The 12886-nt window shown below is 45.6% G+C and overlaps 1 protein-coding gene across 4 annotated transcripts in view; it reads left to right on the top strand.

Moving 5' to 3' along the window:
* Positions 1-12886, top strand: part of Auts2 (activator of transcription and developmental regulator AUTS2) — a 1041919-nt gene that overhangs the window by 715141 nt on the left and 313892 nt on the right. For all 4 annotated transcript variants that reach the window (XM_040731598.1, XM_040731595.1, XM_040731596.1 and 1 more), the window contains one exon: positions 12609-12638. In XM_040731598.1, the coding sequence (XP_040587532.1) occupies positions 12609-12638 (30 nt within the window). The remainder of the gene's footprint in view (positions 1-12608; positions 12639-12886) is intronic.

Genomic DNA, 12886 nt, shown 5'->3' with positions numbered 1-12886 from the left:
ATATGTCTTCTTAGCTGTCTTCCCATGCACTTAATTGTTATACAAATTCTGGATCCATATACATCCACAAGGATCTCCAACATACTAGAAACCTGTCCCAACCATGTATGAACCTGTGGAAAAGGGATTGGAATTTGAGCCTTCAGCAGCTTTGGGTTAATGAGCACTTCCTGTGATCCAGGTAAAAGGTTCTTGAGGAAAGAATGGTCTTGTGTGCCACATAAATGTGACTGATTACTGCATTTTGTGGCTTACGTGTCATCACAACTTCCCAGTTTCCAGTTGCCCTCAGACTCTGCAGAGCAATCAGTTGGGGGGATATCCCTCAAGTAATTTCTTTGTGCAGTGCGATTTGTGAAAGGAAAATTGGTGTGTTTTACAACCCCGGACAAGCTTGTAAGGATAGAATTGGCTCCAAGTGCCATCCCAGCCATTGGAAGCCTTCATTTCTGTTGATGTATATGCAGGAAGTTGAAGCAGTAGGAGCCCAAGTTCAAGGCCTTCTTGGAGAAAAGAGTGAGTTCAAGGCCAGCCTGGGAAACTTAGTGTAATCTGTCTCAAAATAAATAGTAAAGAGGGCTAAGGATGTACCTTAGTGGTAAATCGAACAAAACTGGAATCTGCCTAGAATCCCCCAGTGAGGGGCTGGGGTGTGGCTCAGTGGTAGAGCTCCTGCCTAGAATCCCCCAGTGATGGGCTGAGGGGTGTGACTCAGCAGCAGATCACTTGCCTAGGTTGTGCAAGGCAATTCCAAATTATGGAAGGAAAACAAAAGAGAGAAATGGGTAAAACCTGCTTCCCCAGGTCTCTTCTTGTGGCGCCGTTGGGAACCAGATTCTCCCGAGCAGAGGGCTCTTGGCTGCCCTGCTGTTGTGTGTCCCACCCCCTCTGCTGTTACTCAATGTGAACATCAGCCATTTGGCAGAGAATTGAATCACGCAGGTGCCACTTAGCATGGAGGCAGAGCTGCGTTCTGTCCCTCACAGCCTTGGTGGAAGGAAGGAAAAGAATGGTTTGTGACGGTATCCTTACCCTGAGGGAAAAAAAAACTGTGGGCTCTTTAAGAAAGATGCTTTTACTTTGGATGGTGAAGTCAAAAAGGATGAACAAACACGCTTCCGTTCATACTAGCCTGGTCATTTAGTCTATGCAAATTCACCGTGCTTTCCTGAAGGTGAATCAAGCCAGACTACCTCTGAGGCTGCAGCATCCTGTCCCTAGGTCAGTGCACACGGTGACTGCCTGAGGTTCCCTGCCAGGGGTGGACATTACCTACTCAAGGTCGGAGAATCCTCACAGAGCAGGTGAGCAGTGCAGAATGAATGGAGGAGAGAGTGAGGGGGGAGCCACACAGTAGGACAGGGGATCCACACAGTAGGACATCGATGCTGGTGCGCTGATCTCTAGGGTGATTCTCAGGGCAGCCATAGTGCACTGGCTGAGGAGAGGACTCTTGTCTATGAAATAAAGTAATCTGGTTATGTCTATACTGGGTTCAGATAGATTGGCAGTACCTGACTCACACACATTTGAGAGAGAGACAAAGGAGAGACAGGAGGGAGGGGGAAGGGAGGGAGGGGGAGGGAGAGGAGAGGGAGTCAGGATTTCATTCAGTGGATAAGAGTAATTGCTATACAAGTATGATGGCCCAAGTTCAGGTTTCTCCATAGACACATAAAACCTAGGCATGGCCATGTGCTCCTATAACCCTAGCTACTGGGGGTGGTGTGGGGGTGAGTATCAAGACAGGAGGATCCGTAAGGCTTGCTGGCCAGCCAGTAAGCCAGATTAGCTAAAACTGTGAGCTCCAGGTTCAGTTAGAGAGACTGTTTCAGAGGAATAAGGCTGATGGTGATCAAACAAAACACCAGGCCTTGACTTTTGGCTCATGCACCTTTACATACATGTACACAGGCAGACATATGTTACACACGGGAAGAAAAAAGGAAAGCAGTCATGGTGGGGTATAATGTAATCCCCAGAAGTTCAAGGATTGCTCAGCTACATAGTGATTTCAAGGCCACCCAAGGCCCTTAAGACTATCAAAAACAAACAAGGAAGGAAACATTAAAAAAAGCTGATGACAATTATTTACTAACATTGATTGACTGTTTCCTATATGCAAACACCATTTTAGGTGTCTTATGTGCATTATATGTGTGTGCATGTGAATTTTATGTAATTAGTAATTAGGTGCTCTCCGAACCTCAAGGTGGAGACTAACCTGCTCCATTTTATAGATGGTAAACCAGAGGCTGAGAAATTCAATTCTTGCCCTAAAGCGTCTTCCAGAGCTTATAGAGTAAAGGTAGGATTTGAACCAGACCTCTGTCTCTATGGTTTTAGATGAACCACAATCAGGTCTTTCTAACAGCTCATTATCATTTAGGATCCCACCAAAGGGTAGCAGGCTTTGTTTCCATGCATCAGCTCTGTGGATTTCTCCCAGGCTTCTAGACCAGGGACTGGTTTAAACCAGCCATCTAAGTTTCTGCCTCCTCCTTTTTCCTACCCTCATCCTCATTTCTCTTACGGAGTACATCCTAAATAAGGATGGTTGCTGTGCTTTAAGGGCATACAAATGGCTTGCCCTCACCTGTCAAGCATGATCCTTGTATTTTACCAGGCCCATTATGAACGCAATCTTTCTGTCGAAAATTTGCATACCTCCTTTCTTGAAAAGTAATGACAGCAATTTCTTTCCCTGCGCTCACTCTCCGAGTGTCTCATTTAACGGCACCTGTGAAACCGACAGGCACCGAGATGAGAAGTGAAAGAGAGCAGTTGATTAAATCATCATCAAGTCGGGCCTCAGAAAGTCAATTCTGCTCGCCGTCCGCAATGATATCCTTTTATCTTAAAGTAATGAGCTATGGCACTTTCGCATCGGGTAATGCGATAAGTTCTATTAGCATGTTCCATTTGCCTCACAAGCAAGGGCAAGTCATTTTAGCTAGCTCATATCACCGCAATCAAAGCAATTGGCTTCCCAGGAAGAGAAGAAAGGGAAAAGGCTCAGGGTGATTTCTATGGATCACAACACAGCGGAAAAAATAGACTCTTGTATTATTTTAACCCGTAACATACTCTTCCTTTTTACTCCTCAGCAAATTTGGGCTAAATTATTAGTTCACATAGGACTTCGGGAACCAAGGGTGAATCAAGGCAGACCTGGGGGGCAAAGGAAAAAGAGAGAGGGTGGCATTTTTATAGTCTCACATGGCACTTGGCTGGGAAAGAAAACCAAGACCGCTCCCTATTAATACCTCTGTGGGTTCCTAATCAACTCTTGCTCTATACCGTCCTCAAAGTCCTTAGTAATAGGTCCCCAGACAGGCAAAGATTAGTGCTATCAATAGCTTGGAATCAGCAAGTCAATGGCAAGGAGGAAAAGAATCTGTTGTGTAAGCTAGAAAGAGATCATTTCCTTATCACAGGGCCTAGGCTAAGGATGTGGCTCAGTTGGTAGAGTACTTGCCTGGCATACAGGAGATCCTGGGTTCCATCTTGTACCCTGTACTGGGTGTGTGATTCATGCCTATAAGTCCAACACCCTGGAGGTAGCATCAGAAGGTTCAGAGTCAACCCTCAGCTACATACCCAGTTGGAGACCATCCTAAGGTACAGTAGACCCTGTGTTGAAAAAAATTCTAGACTATCCACTTGACCATTTTCTCTGTGGAAACCCGACAAAACATTACTTCTTTTCTTGACTGTAGAAAAGGCTGAACTCTCTGTAGGTTTGTGAAATATCCATGTCACCCTTCACTCCCTAAAATCAAATAATGCCTTAATGATTTAATTGGAAGTTACAGATTGTTTTATGAAATACACATGATTTTTAAAGAGGTAAAACAGGTTGAAATTTAATTTCTGATGTTTGAACTGTTTGTTCTCTATAACCAACATAATTATACTTTTAGTGAGCGGTCAGAATGGACCTGTGCATAGTAGGCACTTAAGTAGTAGTTTTTTGATTGAAAATATGTAGCTGAGAGATGGCTGGAAAGCGAACAAGAAGGGCTTCCTTGAGCTAGTGAGGTAGATGGTTTAGTGGGTAAAGTCCTTGATCTGCAATCCTGAGGACCTGAGCTTGGGTCCCCAGCACCCATGTAAAGGCAGCACTGGGGAGGGGACTTGAACATAGAGACAAATTTCAAGGTCTTGTTGACCAGCTGGTGTTGCTGAAATGGTGCTCTCCAGATTGAATGAGAAACTCAAAACATAAGGAAGGGAACAATAGAGGAACAATATCCAACATGATGAACAAGTACACGTGTATACAACATGTACACACACACATACACATACAACAACATGTATACACATACACACCTCTAGATCGCTCACACTACATTGATTGACTGAGCTCTGCCTACTTCCAACATGCAAAATACCAGCTCCCAAAGAGCTCCCTATATAGGAATGCTAGACTATTGGTATCAAAGTCCAGAAGCTTGTAAAAGTTTATGCTCTCTTGTCTCCCAAACAGCCGAACTGTGTATTATTTCCTAATGAGCTCACCCTGCGGTTGTTGCTTTACTCTTTAGACTTACTGTTCAGAACACAGACATCTTTTCATCAGGCTTTCCTTGTATCTGAGCTATTTTTGACCCCCCGTGGAGTTATTGTTGAGACAGAAGGGAGGAACCAGAGCCTTCATTTCACTCTGAGGGGAAAAAAAAAGATCCTAAAACCACTTTCAGGATTAAAATGCTCTTTATTTCAAGGGCCCCAATAGCTGGAAATGTCATGTAAAGTCCAAAGCCAATAAGACAGCTAGGTAAACAGTGGGGCAAGCGGTTCTTTGGCACAAGATGGCTGCTGCCTGTTTTTGCTTGTTCAGGGAGTGGCAAATGGAAAGCTGGAAGTGGTTGTGTTTAGTTACAAGGCTGCTTGCTGGCTTTTTAAAAGAAGGAAATAAATGTCATGTTTTCTTCAGGTGGCTTCTTCAGAAATTGCTTTTGGGTAAGGGATGTCTTTACTGTCTTAGATAAACCGCCTGGCCCAAAGGGAGAATCGATTTGTTTTGTCACTGGCCAAGTTAAATTGTACTTGATGTGAGATGCTGTGGTTTACAAGTTGGGGAGTTCCCCCTCATTTTCCTCCCCTTTCCTTTAGGCTGAAAACAGAATAAAATAACTTTGTTCAGCAAGTGGCGTTCAGCCCTGACATCTTTGGTGGTGATGATAAATGGATCTGAGATACAAAATAACTGCTCCAGCAAGGTCCATTGAGCAGAATGGAGAGCAGTGCCCTCCTCAATGTCATTGCATGTGATGTATTCAATGATTGCCACTTTCTGCTTAAGAATGCATTCCATCATTGGCTACCCAGAATCCCATCCCAGTTTCTACAGGCCAAACAAGGCCGCCGACCTTCATTTGTTCCAATGGGAGCAGAGTCTTAAAACACACATGCCGAGATTCTCCAAATAAGAACAATCCGGAGGGCTTGCTTTTGAGGAAATGTAGTAACAGTCAATCCCATCGTTTTTCTTTTGTTTGGTTTGGTTTGTTTTTGTATTGGAAGACATTTTCATCTGAGACCTATCTCTATGCTCTACTAGTAATTTTTATTTTTGTTACATTTATTTAATTAATTAATTGTGTGCATGTTCGTACGTTTGTGCTCTTGTGCACTCATGGTGGAGGTGAAGGTCAGAGGACAACTTCAAGGAGTTGGTTTTCTCCTTCTATCATGTGGGTTCCAGGATGGAGCTCAGGTCATCAGACCTAATAGCAAGTTACCCGCCGAGACATCTTGATTGTCCCTTAAAAAATTAAAAAAAAAAAACCAAGACTGCTTTTTTGTTACATATACTAATAATCTGTCAAGCATATTCAAACAATCTTCCCAGTGTATTATGCAATCATGTTACTGTGTCCTATACTTTTTCACCTTTGTAATCAACCTGGTCTTGTTAATTATACTTTACCTAGAATCAGACACAATTGGAATATGACTTAGTTAGGGTTACTATTGCTTGGAAGAAACACCTTTCGAAAACACAACTTGAGGAAAGGGTTTATTTGACTTATTCTTCCACGTCACTGTCCATCATCAAAGGAAGACGGGATAAAAACTTCAGACAGGCCGGGCGTTGGTGGCGCACACCTTTGATCCCAGCACTCGGGAGGCAGAGGCAGGCGGATTTCTGTGAGTTCCAGGCCAGCCTGGTCTACAGCACGAGTTCCAGGACAGCCTCCAGAACAATACAGAGAAACCCTGTCTCGAAAAACCAAAAAAAAAAAAAAAAAAAAAAACTTCAGACAGGGCAAGAAGCGGGAGGCAGGAGCTGATGCAGACACCGTAGAGGGGAGCTGCTTACTGGCCTGCTTCTTATGACTTGCTCAGCCTGATTTTCTCATAGCACCCATGACCACCTGCCCAGGGGTGACCCCACCCACAATAGACTGGGCCCTCCCCTATTGATCACTAATTAGGAAAATGCCCTTACAGACTTGTCGACTGCCTGATTTTATGGAGGCATTTCTCAGCACATGCTCCATTCTCTCTGATGGCTCTGGCTTGTGTCAAGTGGACTTGAACTAACCAACGTAGAGTACTTCTCAAAGAGAATGAGGTTGGTAACTGAACACCGAGTGTGTGTCAAGGCCTGGAGATTAAACATGATGGAGACAAGACCTCGGTGTTCAGGAAAGATGACTGCCATGGCCAACCCTCAGAGATAGTTGTGCAGAGGGTGGAAACCAACGCTTTGCCGTGTTTTAGGAGATCAACGAGAGACGGGTGGCTGATTTAAAGAGGACCGCAGATGTTTAGGTGAAGCTTGGAGGAAGGCAATCTCAGGTAGAGCATAAGGCTCCATACAAAGACAGGTATGAGGGTGTGGCTCATGGCTGGAGCGAGAGATGTGTTAGAGTAGATCTTCTCCAAGCCAGCCCTGCTGGTGAGCTGTTTGCAGTGAACCTGCCTCAAGGCTGATAGGGCAGCTCATAGTAAGCACTGGGAACCCTACAAAGAAGTTATTATAACATCGCTTTATCTCTTAAACCTAATAAAATTTTCCATGTGATTGTTTTGCTTTTGTTTTATTTTTGAACTAGGCTCTCTAGGTAAGCCTGGCTGTCCTGGAACTCATTTGTGTCAACCAGGTTGGACCAGGTTCCTCACAGATAATTCCTCTTGCCTCTGCCTCTCACATGCTTAGATTTAAGACGTGCACCACCAGGCCCTCCTTGTCTTCCTTTTGAATTTTTCTAGAAAATTTATTTTGTGTTAAACATGTAGGGACCATGGATGTAGCCCAATTGGTAAAGAATTTGCTAGCATGCAAGAAGCTCTGGGCTCCATTCCCAGCACTGCCTAAATTGAGTGTAATGGCACAGCAGTAATCCCAACACTAGAGAGGCCAAGGCAGGAGGATCAGGAGTTCATCCTTGGTGCTGTAGCAAATTCTAGACCAGTGTGGGCTACATAAGACGTTGTCTCAATAAATAAATAAATAAGCGAGAGTCTACCACCACACTAGGCTTTTGTGTGGTGTGGTGTGGTTTAAAGAGCTGACACAGGAGGACTCAGTACCTCTAACAGTTGACACCCAGTTTATGGAAGGACAGGGAAGTCACAGTGGAATGGCAGCCATGTTGGGGTGGCCAAGGCTCTGTGTGGAAATTCTTCTCTTCCTGTGTCTGTATTCAAAGCCCATGTAAGCCTCCTGTTTGGCTCCTCAACTATGGTGGTTTAAATTCTGGTCTTAGCCTGAGGCCTAAGCGACCACGATTCTTTTCCTGTCCTTCCTCTCTGTGTCTTGCTATTAAGATGGAGGAAACTATTTCCACTTCTCTCTCAGGGCTCTGAAACCCTGTCATGGAGAACATTCCGACACCTCAAGCTCCCATTTGGTGGGCAAACTGTTTGCTAATAAACCAAGGCAGGACCCTGATGTCAAAATGCTTAAGTCGGTGAATCAGCTGGGACCCCTTTCTGTGGCTGACATGCCTTTTCCATCTCCCTGCCTCCTCCAGAACATAAACCTGAACCAGGAGGTGGTTCAGCGTGAACTCTTATAAATTGAAGTGGCTGTCTAGGGACAGGGGAAACAGACACTTCTTCCTTTAACCTTTGAAGACCAACAACCATCTGGCCCGAAAAAAAATCCACAGTGGGTTGAACCCAGGGTGTGAAAGCTGGCCAGTGTATTAAATGTGAATCCGAAACCATGACTTCTCCCCACGCCGACTCCATAAAACAGCCTCCTTTTTCATAAAGCATGCCTATAAACCACTGCCAGCGAGGCAGAAAGACCGCTCAGGACCCCAGCTCTCTTTCTGTCTGGGGCTGTCAACAAACCCTCTTTATGAGTGGAATAGACCTCATATGCATCCAGCTTCTAGCTTCTCTCCCTCTCTCTCTCTCTCTCTTCCTCCCTTCCTCCCCCCTTTCTGCAAAGTGTGTGAGGATCCAGGCTGGGCAAGCGTCAGGCGCTGTTTGCTGAACGCATTTATTGCCTTTGCATAATTTATGAGCTGGAGGGGTTGACCGCCATCGCTCTCTGCCAGGGGCTGGCACTGGAGGCTCCAGAGAGTGGAGCTGTAAATTGGATGGTGAGCTCCTGCTGAGCTCACGGCAAAGTCCCTGGGTCAGTATGGGAATTTAATACCAGAAATGGAACTGTTTTCTCAGCACACCATGTGGGCCCCTGGTGCCACAGACAGTGTTTTGGCAGACTCAGGCTGGCCTTGTGAGGGGCCTGTCACTCACGAGTGTGGCGCGTGGGGAGCCCCAGCATTTGTAATCAGCTTGGCATCCGTGTGACTTCCATAATGGATACCAGTAGGTCTCAGTTCTTCGCCATATGCTTAACTCTGGAGGCAAGGTGCTTCTGGGCATATCAGTAATTACTTGATACGGAATTAAGTGGACCTTGAAATTAGAACTGGACTCTCTGAAAGCAGGGAAGCTTTGATAGGAATACCATTCCCAGAGACTTACCGCTGTTTGGATGGGGGTGGGAGAGAGAGCTTTCCCCACTTTCCCCGATTCTTCTTCTGAGCGTAGACCCTGGAGGGTGGAGGAAAATGTGTCGCTCTAGCCTCCACTGTCATAACCCTCATATGGAGAGCTGTGAAACATCTGGGAAAGAGCAAGCATGACAGAAGGCACCACTCCGGGCTGGGGATGTAGCTCGGTGGTACAGAGAGTTTCCTGCCATACACAAGGCCCTGGGTTTACGTCCCCCAGCAACTAAAGTTAAAAAAAAAATGAAAGAATCCTCTCCTCCCCACCCCTTCTCAACCAGGCCCTGTCAGTCTTAAAAATGCCCTTGAGACTTTAGTACCACAAATGGTAAAAAGCAACAGAGAGGTTGCACCCTCAGGAGGCATAGCCACCTCCCCCCATCCCCATCCACCCATGGTTCTAGATCTTCAGGGTCTTCATCTCACCCACTTCCCTCTCCACTCAGCTCCTCCGATGGGATAGAGAAACCAGTCCTTGATCGGGCAAAAGAATGTAAATTCAGACACAACTGCTGCTGGAAGTCTGGATGAAAATGATGCTCTTGGACTTGATGAAAGTGTCTGATAACCCTGAATCACTGAGAAGGCAGAGGGAGAAGCAGATGCTACAGTCTTCACAGTTGTCACCCCAGGGCTGGGGAAGTAGAGGTAGGAGGACCAGGAATTCAGGGTCCTCCTTGGTCACGTGACAGATTCATGGCCAGTCCTGGAATACGAGTAACATTGACTCGAAAACAAACAAACAAGTAAACAGAAGTCAGTGTAAGTTCCTCAGTGCTCACAGTATTGAGGCAGTGGTCTCCACGTACGACCGTTTGGATGGAGATTTTTATTAGTATCTCTTGGTAGCACTAAGGGTAGTTTGAACAATAATAGTTTTCTTAACAAAAGCATGAATCCATTCTAACATGGGTTCAGTGCCTCGATGACGTCAGACTTCTCTTCCTTTGGCCTCTCCATCTTGTTTCGGCACGGAGACTTTGGGGGTTATTTAAGCCACACTTTTGCACAGTGACTGCTATAGATGCCCATATCACATCCTTACCTGTGCAGACTTGAAGGCAAGAGCAGGAGCTGCCTACCTTCCACTGAGACTTTTAGAATATTCTTTAGTATTTGTGTGTGTGTGTGTCTGTGTGTGTGTGTGTGTGTGTGTGTGTGTGTGTGTGTGTGTGTTCCTCACCTTCTACCCTGGGATCTGGTGATTAAACTCAGGTCATAAGGCTTGTGCAGCAAGTTCTTTTACTCCCTGAGTCATCTTGTAGGTCCAAGGTTCTTCCTCTGCTCCTTCTTTCCCTACCTCAGGACCCTCTGCAAACTTCAACTCTCAACTGACCAAAACGGTTCTCATAACCACCCTAAAATGTAAGGAAACCGTGTGTGGGGGGGTGGTAATTGTCTTTTTGAACTCAAGAAGATGTAAACTTGGAGAAGAGAGTTGTGGCTATCTGTCCTGCAGAGGCAGCTCTGTTTCATTTCCTGTTCCCAGTGGTGGCTACATCTGCTCCCAGATACAGGTGGCCACAGTAAAAACTTTGGCACCCTCCAGGACTCACCTGCGGCTTGCTTTCCCTAGCCATGTATTACCAAGAACCAAGACCCATCAACTCTCACTGCAGATCTGCTGAGCCATCTGCTTCACACTCTCCCAAACCAGGCACTGTGCTGGCATAGACAGTGTCCTGCTTGCCAAACTACAGGCCCTCCCCTCCCCCGCCATCTCTCTTCCTAGTGGGTGCTCTTTCTGCACTACCCACGCAAAGTGATCCCATCTGCACACTGCAGTGGGTGAACCACAGTGCAGCCTGAGGCTCGGCCTGTCTCATCTTGGTTGATTCCAGCTCAGCAGGGCCTCTCCAGGGCTACAGGGCGAAGGCGTATGTGTAATCACACATTTTCAGTACGTACTCTAACAAAACACCCCCTTTATCATGAATATGTTTGTGTGCATGCATGTGTGTGCTGGTATGTGTGTAGAGATCAGAGGTCAACCTTGAGAGACTTTCCTCAGTCCCTGTCCATCTTTTTATAGAGGTTCTTTCCTTGGGACCTAGAATTCACTGTGTAAGCAAGTTGCCTCGACAACAAGCCCCAGGGATCATTCTGGTTCCTCTCCCCAGCACTAGGATTACATATAAGTGCTACCTGGTTAAATTTTTTACATGCATTCTGAAAACCAATCCAAATCCAAGTTCTGTGATTGATTGATTGCTCAGCAAACATGCTAGCTACTGTGTTATCTCACCATCTCCATTGTTCAACCCATTATTTATTAACAAAACACTCTTGATTTTATGAAGAGTGTATGTTCTTTGTTTCCCTCTGCTTCTGTCAAGAAACTGAAAACTATGGGATAATTTTCTTCCTTTGTTTCTCCCAAACCTAGAGCAACAGGCTTATCACATTACTTATAACTCTTAGTGCATCACCTGTAGGTGGTTTGCCTTCTAATCTCAGGCTTCGATATTAGTCAATATTCTCACTGCTGTGACAAAATATCTGATAATAGCAACTTATGGAAGAGCTTATTTTGGCTCGCATAGCAGTAGGAGTGTGAGATGGTAGGTCACTGTCCTAGTCATTGTTCTGTTGTTGTGAAGATACGCTGTGGCCAAGGCAGTTCTTATAAAAGAAAGCATTTAATTGTTGGTTTGTTACCATGTCAGAGCTTAGTCCTCAGGGAGGGTGACAGCACCCAGGCAGAAATGGAGAACTGAGAGCTCTACATCCTGATGCATAGGCAGAGAGAGAGAGAGAGAGAGAGAGAGAGAGAGAGAGAGAGAGAGAGAGAGAGAGAGAGAGAGAGAGAGAGAGAGAGAAAGACTGGGCTTGACATGAGTTTTTGAAACTTCAAAACCTACCTCCAGTGACACACTTCTTCCAACAAATCCATGCCTCCTGATCCTCCTAATCCTTTTAAATAGAGCTACTCCCTGGTGACCAAGCACTCAGATATCTGAGCCTTTGGGAGCCGTTCTTACTTTAACATCACAGTCATAGTGCATCCACAGTCAGGAAGCAGCAGAGAGCTGAGTGTTCAGCTCATTCTCTCCATTTCACTTCGTCTAGGGCCTCAGTCCATGGGATGGTTAGTTCCCTCCTCAGTTAATCCAAACTAGATTCCTTACAGACGTGCCCAAAGGTGATTCAAGATCCTGTCGGGTCAGTATTAACTATCACAATGTCACGTGTGGAGGCTTGCTCCCTCAAAGTCTTGGCAATAGATTTCAGTGAACAAAGCTTTTTTTCCCCCCCTCTTGAGAAAAGATTCAGGAGAAAGATAGCCACTTTCCAAAGCTGAATGCAAAGCATGTTCTTCTACAGTGGTGATTTTGTTCCAGAAGCTTTGGAAGGATCTTGAGTCCCTTTTGTCCTGTGGCAGTGTTGGTCCCTGGCTGAGTGTCCTCTTGGTTTTGTGTTTTAGTGGTGGAGTCTCTTGTTGTGCAGACTCCAGGCATCCCAGGGCACGGATCTGTGGGAAGTGACAGAAGGGTGTCGCCTGTTATTCCAGCCCAGAGACTTTTCTCTTTCCTCTATTTGCCCTGCTCCCGGGGGAAGGTGGAGTATCTGAAGCAAACTGCATAATGACCACACTGACCTTTATTCTCTTGTCTTCATTTTCAGTGTGACAGTGACAGCGACCAGGAAGAGAAGGTAAGATTCCACCCCCTCCGTTGCAAATACAATACATAAGGCCCTGTGTGTACCCGGGTGCGCTCCTCCTGGCACTTATTCCCTCCTGAAGGATGTCTTATTGTTCACACTGTGACATTTTCAATGATAAGATATACTGTGCCAAATATGTGACATCCTTCTCTTTGAAACATGCCCCTTCATGTCTCCTGTGTGTCACACCAAGTTTTCACTTCATGGATGATGACTTGTAGACCCCAAAACACTTT

The sequence above is a fragment of the Mesocricetus auratus genome, unplaced genomic scaffold (assembly GCF_017639785.1).
Source record: "Mesocricetus auratus isolate SY011 unplaced genomic scaffold, BCM_Maur_2.0 Super-Scaffold_100025, whole genome shotgun sequence".
Taxonomy (NCBI): domain Eukaryota; kingdom Metazoa; phylum Chordata; class Mammalia; order Rodentia; family Cricetidae; genus Mesocricetus; species Mesocricetus auratus.
The sequence above is the reverse complement of the archived record's forward strand: the minus strand, read 5'-3'. Positions and strand labels throughout refer to the sequence as shown.